Raw genomic sequence first — 13,137 nt, forward strand, 5'->3', positions numbered from 1 at the left:
ACTTTTGCAACTTGAAAGAACTATTGGAAAGCACCAAACAGTTGTAGAATCGTAGCCAGAATAAATCAACCAACAACTAAACTGTAAGTAGTTAATGATCCCTTTAAATAGTGCTGGTGGTGGGGTAGGGGGTCCTTCCTGCTGCTTAATGCGTGTTCAGCATTGCGAGGTTAAGAAGTTGGCTGGATCGTTGAGCTCCAAAATGGCACCGCTGGCATCAACATCATGATCTATCTGCCTGCTCTGTATATTTCCGGTGGACATCAGCTGTACACGCGCTAACGCCTTCATCAAGATGTCATCCGGCACGATTCGTGCCAGAAGTGTGCGCGCACACATTGGATGCCATTTTGGTCCTCGAACGACACCTGTAGCACCCAAACAGCGGGCGTTACTGCGCCCACTGACTCTGGAGTTTGCATGTTTTTTGGTGATCAAACTCTATGAGTGTAGTACTCAAAGTGTGCCTGTACAGGGACTATACAACTTCAGCATGCTATGTGTTGATTCTGCTGTCACTCCCTGAGCTTTCAGCCCCACCCCACCCTTTCCTCCAGCCATGTTATCACCATTCACTGGGGTAGAAATTGGCATGCGTTGTGCCCATTTTTTGGGTGTAAAACAGGTGCAAGGCATACCAATTTAGCAGTGGGACTGCTGAATCCCAATCTGCACAGGCATTGGTCCCACTGCTAAATTCGTGGGGACTATTTTTAGGGAGGACACCTAAAACAGACTAGGCTACTTAAGTATGATTGAGAGACCCAACGCCTGTTGAAGGACCCCTCTACAAGACGTTCAGCGGCCCCCATCGTTGCCCGATCTGACCCCCCCCCCCATCCCTTGGAACTTACCTATGGGCTGCTGTTGGTGGCCCAACATTGATTTTTCTCGTGGGGCAAGCTTCCTGTAAAAGCACAACAGGTGCCGGGACCTCACCCCAAACATGTAGCTGAGGCCCGAGACCTAATTTCGGGACAACTTCAGGCCTCACTCTTCGAGTGCGTACTGTTTGCGCAGCGCCAAATCTTAATTTCTGCATCATTATGCTCCCATTTTTGTCTTTCAGTTCAAAACACCTTGCATTCATTTGCACTGAGTTTAATTTGCTATAATTCTGTCCGTTTGCACTTTTTGTCTAGGCAATTCCTGGAGGCCTGAAGAGGCGGTGGGGGAAGGTAGAACAGTTAGAGATTGTGGCGAGAGAGAAAGTATAAATCGAAGCCAAGGGAGAATGTAGAACAGGGTTAGAGACTGGGAGGGAGGGGCAAGGTTAGAGCTCTGTGAGGGTAATGTAGTGTAGGAGAAGCTCCCAAGAGAGGGGCAAGGTAGAGAATTGTAAGCAGACAGAGGAGAGTTAGAGGTCTGGAAGGGTAAATCAAAACCACCAGAGGATGTCTGAGCCGGGTTGAATCATAGAGAAATTTGCTGCATTGCTGAACTTAATATGGGGAATAGGGACAGGAGGTGGAGATTGAGGGTGAAGAAGGGGATAGGGAAGGAGAGGAAGAAACATTACAGGGCGTGGGAGGGCAGGGGCAGACAGGAACATTTTTTGAGACATAATAATTATTCATGAATTTAAGAATGAGAGCCTCCATTTTAACTCGCCAGTCATCAAGCCCTCGCGATATTGTCAGCGTGAGGCCTCATTTACAGGTGCCCCTCCCAGTTGCCTGGAGAATCGGGCAGTCTGCCCATATGAACCGCGCACTTTACGAATGTACTTAAAGCGGGGATGCATCTCTTTCTTGCATATTTGTTGGAAGAATGCTGGAAAAGATTGTGACAGCACAGATGTCCCACACTTTCCTGATGCCTTCCTGGAGGTCCTAGTGGAGGAAGGGAGGTACTCTTCCCCAGCACCTACTGTCAGGCAGGTCTGGACGGAGATGGCCATTAGGGTCAGTGGCAACAGCATCTTATAGAAAGAGGTTTAATGACCTCACAAGAGCAGCAAGGATGAGTATACCTCTTAATTTTTCCACCTCTCTCATCCATATCTCACAACACTTCTCTTACAGCTCCCATACCACTCTCAATTGTTACCTCCACTCCATTACATCCTTCAACATACAATCACAACGGCACATTAAAATACCTCATTTTCATTCACCGCTTCCTTTATTATCTTCACACATAACATACTGTCATCATTCTCTTCTCACATCCTACCACTTGCACAACCCCAAGCTACTCCCACCACTCCTTACTCACTTCACATCACACTCACATACTTCACTTTACATTCATCACCTCCCATCATTCCATCTTGCTTCTTCTACACCTCCCTCCACATCCACTATATGCACAAGCCCCAAACATCTCCACTCAGCTTCTTAACACGCACTCGCTAACTCTCACCCTCTCTTTTTTGAAGAACAATACAGCGCATAATGCCAGGGAGAGGACCAAGATGGGTGGAGGAGTCCCCAACATCATCACCCTCACATAGACAGAGCAAGAAGCCCTGGTCCAGGTAGGGTCATGAGCATTAGAGGAGGAGAGTCTGCCACCTGATCATGTGCAGCTTCTCTCTCCTACCCTAACTCTTAACCTTTTTCTCTTTATTCTAGGGCCTCCTCAACACCGAGGCTCCTGCAGAAGAACAGACCCCCGAGGAGGACAGTCCTTCTGAGAATACACCGTTAAGCATCCACCCCTCCCAGGCACCAGCTCAGACATTGGCACTCCGTGTAGGCTAGATAGTGAGCTAGAGGAGTCGGCACATAGTGAAACACCCAGCACCAGTGGGCAGCAACAGCTAATGGTGGTAAGGTTGGTTCAGGCGAGGCCCTCTTCCAGCTCTGCTGAGGACGACAAAGATGAACACTTTGAGGGCCCAGCCATGAGAAGAAATTGCTATCCTCACAGAAACAGCTGTATACCAAAGGGTTTCACCACTATGGCTGGGAGTATGGAGGAGTCCGTATCCAGACTCTGTGGTGCCATCTCGTATGGCATGACCACTCTGCAGTCTAGCCTGGATAGTATGGTTACCTCCAGTGGCACTGCATCTGGGCCCTCACAACAGGAATTCATGCTAGCATATTTTGCAGCTTTGGTGGAAACTTAAATGGCTGCCATGCAGACTCTGGGCTCCACAATGGAGAGATTGGTGGATGGAATGGATATGGTCTTTGATGGGGTCGGTCACCTTTGAAAGAGGCTCAAGGCCTGCAAAGCAGCCGAAAATAAATTTTTGGGGTGAAAATCACTAGGGAGGGAAAATTAGAAAGATTAGTAATATTTGTACAGTTAGAGCATAAATTTAAAACGTTCAAATTAAAAAAAAAATTGAAGCACTTTTTAGACCAACAGTGCATCATGACCGAAAGTCAGAGCTGAGAAAAAGAAGTGCTTGCAGAAAGAAGAAAGACTTGCATTTTTATAGCACCTTTCACGGCCTCAGGATACCCCAAAGCGCTTTCCAGCCAATGGAGTACTTTTGAAGTGTAGTCGCTGTTGTAGTATAGGAAATGCGGCAGCAAATTTGCACAGCAAGGTCCCACAAACAGCAACGAGTTAATGACCAGATAATCTGTTTTAGTGATGTTAGTTGAGGGATAAATATTGGCCAGGACACCGGGGAGAACACACCTGCTCTTCTTCGAAATAGTGCCATGGGATCTTTTACGTCCAGCTGAGAGGGCAGACGGGGCCTCAGTTTAATGTCTCATCAGAAGGACAGCACTTCCGACAGTGAAGCACTCCTTCAGTACAGTGTCAGCCCAGATTTTGTGCTCAAGTCTCTAGAAAAGGACCTCAAGCCACAGCCTTCTGAGGCTGGATTTCTGAAATGGAGACGTGTTGGAGTCAGGACTGCTGCTTGCCGGGTCTCAATTCCACCTCCATCATCTTCTGGCCAACCAGTGGGATTTTCCCCTGATTGATCTCGTTAAGCCCGCCCTGCGGGCTCAGCAGGCCAATTAGGGGGAAGTCACTGACAGAGCACGTCAACGTCTGATGTGCCATCTGTCAAGATTTCTTGAAAGAAGAAATGTCAGCATTTGACAGCTCTGTGAAGCTGTCAAACACTGACATTCTGTGTAGTTTGATGAGTCCTTGTGCTCAGGATTCATCAAACCTTTCTACTTTGTAGAAATCAGATGACTTGGTTCGGAGAATCCAACAGCCAGTCTGTGAAATCTACAATGAAGTCAGCACTCCGGATCCAGAGCAGCTGAAGGCAGAAACAAAGGTAAGTGAACACTTTACACTCACCTCACATACTTACCACTCCACCTCTACATTGCACTTTCAGACCCCGCAGACCTCCTACTCGACTCCTCCACACCGGCGGGGTTCTCCGAGGTCGGGAAGCCTGCACTTGAAAAGGTAAAATGGGACTAATCCTTTTTTCTGCCTGTTAACTACCTTAACAGGTAGTTAAAAAGATTTAATCCCTTTCCTGCCTCAAGGAGACGGGACCCGGGGCAGGACGGCTTCCCGTCTCCTGGCAAAAGGGCACGGAGACGTGATAGGGGCAGGTTTGCCATCCGCCCCCACATTCTGCAACTTTACTGGCAGTCCCGCCTCCTCGGGGCTGGCAAAATCCAGCCCATCAGCAAGAGTGTTACCCACTGAGTCAGAGCAGACATGGCAACACCCAGTGGCCGCAGCCTGCAACTGCTTAAGGACTCTCAACAGTAGTTTTTGCCATAACAGAAAGTGCTGGAAACACTCAGCAGGTCAGGCAGCATCGAGGAGAGAGAAACAGAGGCAACGTTTCTGGTCGAACCCTTCGTCAGTAGTTTTTGCCATATACTTTCACTGCAAAATAGCAGCTTTCTGTCACACAGATGTTATTGAACAGATCAGGTTTAGAGGCCTCGGGATAATTTGACAAGGGCGTACAGATGTAATTTAGTACCCATTTTAAAGTCATATTATTCACTTGTTTTTATATTATTATAAATTCCTATGTCCATATTTTTAATGGAAATGACCTGTGTAAATTGTCACACTGTAATTATACCCCTCCCCCACCAGTGTTGGTGCTGCAAGGCCTCTATTGAGAAGAGGGAGTAAAAAGTTGTCAAGAAATGCTTGGAGATGTAAGATTTTTAATATATTACTAGTGGATCAACTGTGACATTGCACATGGTAAGTCAGAGAATACAATCAGTCTCTTACCTGTCTCCCCTGTAGTTTCTCTCTCTCTTTGCTTTCCCTTTTCTGTTTCTTTGGGGCTGATTTTCCCACAGGTGTGGGGAATTGTCGGGTTCCCCAAATGTCGGGTTCCGACATGAATCTAAATGGGTCAGCCAGCTGGACGCAATTTTCCCTCAATTGGCCAATTAATTTCCAATGTGTGGGCACCCTTGCTAATTGTCCATTTCCAGTCAGAAAGCCCCACACTGGCAAAAAAAGCCATTAATTGGTCCAGGCAGCGGGCAGTCGAAGGAGTCATCCAGCCAGATTGCCTCCCTCTCTTCCGCGGCCATGTTCGTGCCCGGGTGGCCCTGGAGATGGAGCACGCGGTGTCCGCCGGCGCGCTCGAGCACTTCCGTGACCGGTGGGCGCCACGGGGACTGGAGTGCATAATTGGATTAAACAACCAAATTTTAATTTGATTTGTTACGGTTTATTTAAAGATTTGTTAGTGGTTTAGTTACAGTTTATTTGTTCATTTATTTGGTCTTAGCAAAAGAGGAGAAAGCCCCACAGTATGATGTCATCATTCGTGGTGCTTTTAAAGTCTCCAGCAAGCTTTTCAACCTCTACAGGCTTCCCAACCAATTGTACAGAATGGCAGAGGAGCCTGCACCAGCTGCTGCCAGTGGCAGAGGCCGAGCTGCCGCCAGATTTGATGAGACGTCACTGCAGACATTGGTGGATGGGGTTAGGGCCCACAGGGTGGTCCTCTTCCCTAGCTCAGGGAGGAAGAGGCCTCCCAAAGAGACCAGGGCTGCATGGATGGAGGTGACTGCAGAGGTGAACTCTCAGGGAGTCACCCGACGGACCTGGATGCAGTGCAGGAAGCGCTTCCATGACCTTCACCGTACAGGAAAAGCAAGTATGAAGTTTCCATCACCCTCAACCTGATCCCCATTGCCTTTCCCCAACAGCACTCAGCTTCAGCACTCTCTTCCTCCGCATCCCACTTCACAGTCACATCCATGCACCCTTACCCATTCCCTATCTCTCTATGCTCACATTCACATAACTATTCCACCATGCAGCCCTCACACTGCCTCTCACTCTGATGCTTGGAACACAATTGACAACACATAGGGAGGGCCCTTGGTCTTGCAGCCTCACACCATCTTTGTCTCCTTCTAAGTATCTATGCTATGCAATCTCTACACTCACTCCTGCACTCTCACTCAAACTCCACTTGTCTCCCTCATTGCAGGAAAAGAGAGCTCACAACAGGAGAGAGCGAGCCAGGACTGGAGGAGGCCCACTCTCAATCGCGCACCTGACCCCCTGGGAGGAAGCAGTGATGGAGATTGTCGGGGCTGACGTGGCTGCGGAAGCTGGGGCAGGAGAGACAGGAGCAAGCCCGCAAGCTAGTGACAGAATAGTTTTCCATCTCTCTCATTGACATAGCATGAGTCGCTGTAACGAGTCTGAAGCTACATCATTTGGATTTATGATCATCTGCAAAATCCAATGTGCATGTAACCTTGGCATCACATCTCTAACTCTTTGCTTTACTCCCCCACAGGACCACCCAAAGCCCCCGTCCCCACTGCGGAGGAGGAAGAGGCTGAGCAGCCAGACGCCTCAGAGGAAGCTGCAACCTCTGAGGGCGCAGCGTCAGCAGAATTCAGCGCACCCAGCACCAGCGCAGACACACCTCGGTGGGGCCTTCGCGAGATAGTGTTGTCACCTGGTGTATCACAGCTCACAAGTGAGCATCAGCAGATTGTGGAGACAAGGACAGCAGTGGAGAGTCCTCGTCGGAGGGCGCAAGCCTCTGTCAGCTCAGCTCAGCTGCATGTCGACCCTATGCCTCTGGGTCCATCCGCAAGAGAGGAGGTGATGGATCTCCATGCACAGATGCAGGAGTCTCTGGCAGGTTTTGCCTCTGGGGTCGCTGCGAGTGTGGAGCGAATGGAGGAGTCCATGGCCAGCATGAGCAGAGCCTTATTGGAGTCATTGGCGCATGAAAGCATCACCACGGAAAGGATGGCTACCTCTATGGTAAGGCTGGCTGCGGCAGAGGAGAGGAGGGCTGCAGCCATGGAGGAGCTTAGTCGCCAGGGTATTGAAAACATGGTGAGTGCTCAGAATAGAATGACATCTCTTGAGGAGCGATGGGCATCTATTGAGCACCGAAACCAGACCTTCATGGAAGTCCCTCTGAGCAGGACTTCCAGTGCAGATACGGGTCCCCATGGCCCCCCTGATTTGCAGCAAGGTGCTCTCCAGCCACTTGCAGGCGCTGAGGGGAAGCTGACCCATGAGAGGGAGGTTGTTGGCACACCTCAAGGAAGTGGGGGCTCCTCTCCACGCGCTCACACTTCCATGCCACTTCAGAGCCCTCGGTCAGAGCCCCGCCGGAGTCCACACCCAAGTGAGATAGGAGTCTCAACCCCTGCACAGCCGCAGGAGCAGCAGACTGCTGGCGAGCCCTCACAGGCTCGCCACCCCAGAGGACGCCCGCCAATGGTGTCGAGACAGGAGCAGCAGGAAAGTGAGCAAGGGGCCTCCACATCTGATGAAGCCACGGGTACCACTACGTAGGAGCACGCGTAAGAGAAAAATAAAGTACCACTAATCACAAGGGTAGTCACTTGGGTGAAAAGTCTTGTATATAGTTTTAATGCTATCAGTTTCTTGTACATAAAAAATCTGGTGGCAACTGCTGCAGTTGTGGCGTCTGGCATTTGGCAAATGGGGATTTCACATTGAGGCCTTAGGATTACTTGCAGATGTCAGCAAGCTGGTCCAATAGGTAGAAATGCGCAGGGATGGGCCACTGTCCATGGTCAGTTAAGAAGCAGCGAGGCTACAGTGTTTGAGGTACCAGGCTACGCAAATCTGGCCAGGATGAGTGCGTTCCTTGCATTCCGCCCAACAATGTTCTCGCGCACTGGTGCCGCTGGGTGACGGGCCTCTGCAGGATGCTCGTTTCCGTCCTCCTGCTCCTCAGCGTCATCCTCATCCGAGGCAGCTCTGTGAGGAGCCTATTGGTCCTGCGGAATCGGCAAGCCACGACGCTGTGCCATGTTGTGAAGCACACAGCATACCACTACGATTTTGGAGACCCTGGCTGCTGAGTACTGTAGGGCTCCACCTGATCTATCGAGGCATCTGAAGCGCATCTTTAGCAATCCGATGGCTTGCTCGATAATGCATCTGGTGGAAATGTGGCTAGAGTTGTAGCGCTCCTCAGCTTCGTTGGCTGGTCTCCTCAACGGCGTCATTAGCCAAGTCCGCAGGGGATATCCCTTGTCTCCCAAGTAGCCATCCCTGAAGTTCGTTTGGTGGACTGAATAGCGGAGGCACAGTAGACTGCCGCCGTATGAGGGAGTCGTGGCAGGTGCCAGGGTACTTGGCACAAACATGCAAAATCATCTTCTTGTGGTCACACACCAGCTGAATGTTAAGGGAGTGGAAGCCCTTGCAGTTGACACAAACTCCTGGATTGCGTGGGGTGCCCTAAGGGCCACATGTGTGCAGTCAATGATGCCCTGCACCCTTGGAAAGTCTGCCAGCTGAGCTAGTCCACGCGCACGCGCCCTTACACTTGCGCGATCCCGGGTGAAATGGATGTGATTGTGCGCGAGGGCAAAGAGGGCATCGGTGACCTGTTTGATGCAAGTGTGTGCGGCCGCCTGGGAGATGCCGCTGATGTCTGCTGCTGATCCCTGGAAGGAGCCTGAGGCATAAAAGCTGAGTGCGGTGGTGACTTTGATGGCCACTGGTAAGGAGTGTCGACCTGGTGCTCTGGGCTCCAGGTCTTGCTGTAGCATTGCGCAGATGTCAGTCACTACCTCTCGCGAAAGTCGGAGCTGCCTTTGGCACTGCTGCTCAGTCATGTTGAGGTAGCTCACCCTGTGTCTGTAGACCCTGTTTGGTGGGTATCTCCTGCGCCGACGGCCTTCCATGCGCTGGCCCCTTCTGGCCTGTGCTGCCTCAGGAGCTCACACTGGAGAAGTGTGTGAGGCTCCAACCTTCCACAGCTGTGCCTAAGCCTTCAACAAGTTGCCCCAAGCCTGGAGCAACAAGGCCCTGCAGCCTACAAATGCTTTCTGATTAAATCTCTTCATTCCTGATTGACCTACAGCTGAAAGTAAGCAAGCCGACATTGTTCAAGCCAGGTTTCATCAGCGGTGTTCCCACCAGGCGTGGTTTATGTGGGGAAAGGCTGAAAATTGCAAAGGCCCCTTAAAATTGGATTACAGATGCCAATTATTGCTCATTAAGCTCCGACGACCAGTCCCGCCTGCTGCGGGCGGGACTGATTCGGGTCGCGTTGAAACAACAGGGCGAAAGTCGGACGGGGCGGGGAATTGGGCGGGGGGTCGCGACCCCCTATTTCTGCGATTTTTCAACCCCCGCACGCCTGAAACCCCGCCTGACGGCTCCAGGAAAATCAAGGCCTTTGTCTTTTTCTTTTTCTTTTTGGGTGGGAAATGGTGGGTGGCATGTTGTTTGGCAGAATAAAAAAACACCAATAGCTGCAGGCTGCATTTGAAATGCAGGTTGTGGGGTAAATGTGGCCCTCAATGGCTCCCTTCCCATCTCTTCCCCAATCACTCGTGCTTCCCTGCCTCACTTCATCGTTTTCCCTAGCCCTACACATGCCCATTACACCATTCACACTCCCATCGCTAACCCTACCTTTTCCCCTTTGAACTACCCGCTCAACCCTTCCCACCCCTTTGCTCCGCTGTCACTAACCTCACCGTAATCCTCCCATCTGCTCTTTCCAAGGATGTGGTGAGAGGCCAGAGCCCCCTTCACCCTCAACTAGGTTCCCTCCTCCCCTTCCACTCCTATGTTTCCCTCCAAAATTCAACTTAAAATTTTTTTTAATTGTATTGAGAAAAGAAACTGCCCGTCTGCCTTTTTGTCTATCTATCTCCCTTTCTCTCATGGGTGTTAGAAATTAGAATCTCTCACAGGTGTAAGCGATGCGCATTGACTCTTCTCTAATTGTTAATAAATCAGAGGTGAAATAACTAGTTGGCCGAAAAATTAAACTGGTGTTTGTTTTGAAAATTGGAAGTAATATTAAATCAAGACACACACCTCCACCCCCCTCTCTAGAACAGTTTTTATCTCTCAGTCGCAAACATAGACTGTTTCTCATTTTAAAAATTTTACTCCATAGAGTTTTTAGAATTTGTTGTCCTGCGTTTTTAAAAAAATTTTGGGTGAGAGATGGTGGGTGGCATGTTGTTTGGCAGAATAAAGAGCCACCAATAGCTGCAGGCTGCAGTTAAATGTGGCTCTCTTCCCCAATTGCTCATGCTTCCCCACCTCACTCCAAAAACTACTGAGCTGAAAAGAAAATTCTGCCAGTATAGCTGATTAAACGTTATTATGCAACCTGAACAATTAGGTGGACTCCACATGCTCAGACTGCACAGTTCAAATTCAGCTTATAGAGTCATAGCTCTGCAAAAATATCAAGTAAAAACGCAGACTTTTGGGAGAGGCTGAGCCTTCAAGTAGGAACTTTAATGAAGGCATTAAAAGTCATAAAAGACAATTCAGTGGATGAATTTAATCATGTTATTGTGAAAATGTAATTTTTTGAATTTTTTATTTTGTTTAAACTTTTATTTTGTGCATTGGAAATCTCAGTTACTGAGAATTTTATGTTGGATGAAATACGTTTCAGAAACCATTTTGTGGGAACCCGGTAGCCAGATTATGTAATTACAGTAATTTGGTTCATTTAAAGTAGTATATTTGAGTATTTATTTGTATGTTGGTTTATTCCAAATCATATAAAATTTAAATGTTGTTACTTGTTAATTGCACACAAGTAGTCAAGACCAAGTAATGCCTTTAGATCAAGCAGAACTGGAGGAATAGGGATAATTGGACCACGGGAGTAGAAATAATGAGGAATGGAGGAGGAAAGGAAGGGTATGAGGAAATGGAGGGCAGGAGAGAGGAGGCGCTTTAAGGGTTTGCGTGGCCCAATCAAAATACCGTGCATGCGCGGTTTTTCCCTTTTAAAAGCCAGTGAGCTGGTTGCGCGGGATCTCCAGAGCGCTGCTTGGCCACACAGCTTAAAGGGAACATTGGTTGGGAGTGGGCGAAACTATTTCAGATGGAGCAGTTGGAAAAGTCCCTCAGCCCGGGGAGGGGGTGGAAAAGTATCTCACCTGCAGGTGTAACAAATATTGCAGGTAAATGTAGACACTTATAATGGGTCCAAATTAACATACACATTTTCAAAACATTTTGATATAGAATATTATGATGCACCTACTATTTTTAATATATAATAAATGGTCAATGTCATCCAGTAGTGTCAAAATATTTTCAAATTTAAAGACTTCAGTTCAGAAAGGAAACTAATTTACCTTTTTCCTGTACTTATCTGTGACCAAGAGGTGGAGAAGCAACCTGCTCCCAAGTGTACAACAATTACCACTCTTCACCCAACTGCTGGCAGGTATACACCAGCAGCTTGGTGATGGGACTGCATGAGACTTCGCCCCCCTCTTTCTGGAGGTGCCTGGTTTCTGCTTAACACCTTTTCTCACACCAGCATGGCTGAAATGAAGAAATTGTAGGTGTACGAATTCAAGCCTGCTTTCCACCATTCTGGTTTTGCATTTAGTGCTACAACTTGCTCTACCTTCATGATGCATTTTGTAGTCTAGATTGCCACTTGCATTTATCTCTCGATTCCCCCTTTCATTAATGTACAACATGAATGGAAACTTCCCAACTGATGCAAACTGCAGTTTTCTATTGTAAATCACAGGAGGAGATGCAGTTAATGAGAATTGTAGATGAAGTCATGGTGATACAGCGGGATCTCAATAACAGGCTGTTACTTAAAAAGACACAAGCCAAGGATGCACAAAAGGAACTTGATGAAGTTAGGAAGAAATTATCAAATATTAGCAGGTACGTTTTGTGCAAGTTATATCACCATCAGACATTTTGTTGTGAATAACCAAACTACTCCAAAAGTGCCCAGCAAATAATTTACAGTTAAAGCACAGCCAATCACCTTATTTCTCTCATTTTGATAATACTTTAAAATTATTTTTAAATGTTAAAAGTTATTGATGGGACTTTTGATACAAACTACAAATACAGCATATTATGTCTACTTGTCAGAGTGAGTAAACATTAATATTTTGTGATTTGCAGTTTCCCTCATACTAAATAAGTTTGATTAATCATTGTCTTGTAAAATCACTGCATTCAATTATATTAATTATTACAAGAATCTGTGTTCAAGTAGAATTTAATGATGAATTTTAACTGAGAATTATAGAATGATACAGTACAGAAGGAGGACATTTGGACCATCGTGCCTGTGCCGGCTCTTTGAAAGAGCTATCCAATTAGTCCCACTCCCCTGCTCTTTCCCCATAACCCTGCCAATTTTTCCACTTCAAGCATTTATCCAATTCCCTTTTGAAAGTTATTATTGAATCTGCTTCCACCACCCTTTGAGGCAGTACATTCCAAATCATAACTCGTTACATAATTTTTTTTCCTCATGTTGCCTCTGGTTCTTCTGCCAATTACCTTGAATCTGTGTCCTCTGGTTACCCATCCTTCTGCCACTGGAAACAGTTTCTCTTTATTTACTGTATCGACACTCTTCATGATTTTGAACACCTGTATCAAATCTCCCCTTAACCTTCTCTGCTTTAAGGGAAACAGCCCCGGTTTCTCTAGTCTCTCCACGTAACTGAAGTCTTTCATCCCTGGTACCATTCTAGTAAATCTCCTCTACGTCCCCTCTAAGGCTTTGACATCGTTCCTAAAGTGTGGTGCCCAGAATTGGACACAATACTCCAGCTGAAGCCTAATCAGTGTTTATAAAGGTTTAGCATAACTTCCTTGCTTTTGTACTCTATGCCTCTATTTATGAAGCCAAGGATCCTATATGCCTTTTTAACATCTTCTCAACTTGACCCGCCGCCTACGAAGACTTGTGTATGTACACCCCCAGGCCTCCCTGTTCCTGCACCCACT

At 47.7% G+C, this 13,137-nt stretch overlaps 1 protein-coding gene across 1 annotated transcript in view; it reads left to right on the top strand.

Moving 5' to 3' along the window:
• LOC147106104 (structural maintenance of chromosomes protein 1B-like) overlaps positions 1–13,137 on the top strand; it is a 172,432-nt gene that overhangs the window by 101,088 nt on the left and 58,207 nt on the right. Inside the window, exon 17 of the mRNA XM_086008868.1 lies at positions 11,906–12,051. Within this exon, the coding sequence (XP_085864994.1) occupies positions 11,906–12,051 (146 nt within the window). The remainder of the gene's footprint in view (positions 1–11,905; positions 12,052–13,137) is intronic.

Source organism: Somniosus microcephalus, chromosome 16, assembly GCF_052327205.1.
Source record: "Somniosus microcephalus isolate GS21.2 chromosome 16, FLI_Smic_1.0, whole genome shotgun sequence".
In the NCBI taxonomy this organism is placed as follows: domain Eukaryota; kingdom Metazoa; phylum Chordata; class Chondrichthyes; order Squaliformes; family Somniosidae; genus Somniosus; species Somniosus microcephalus.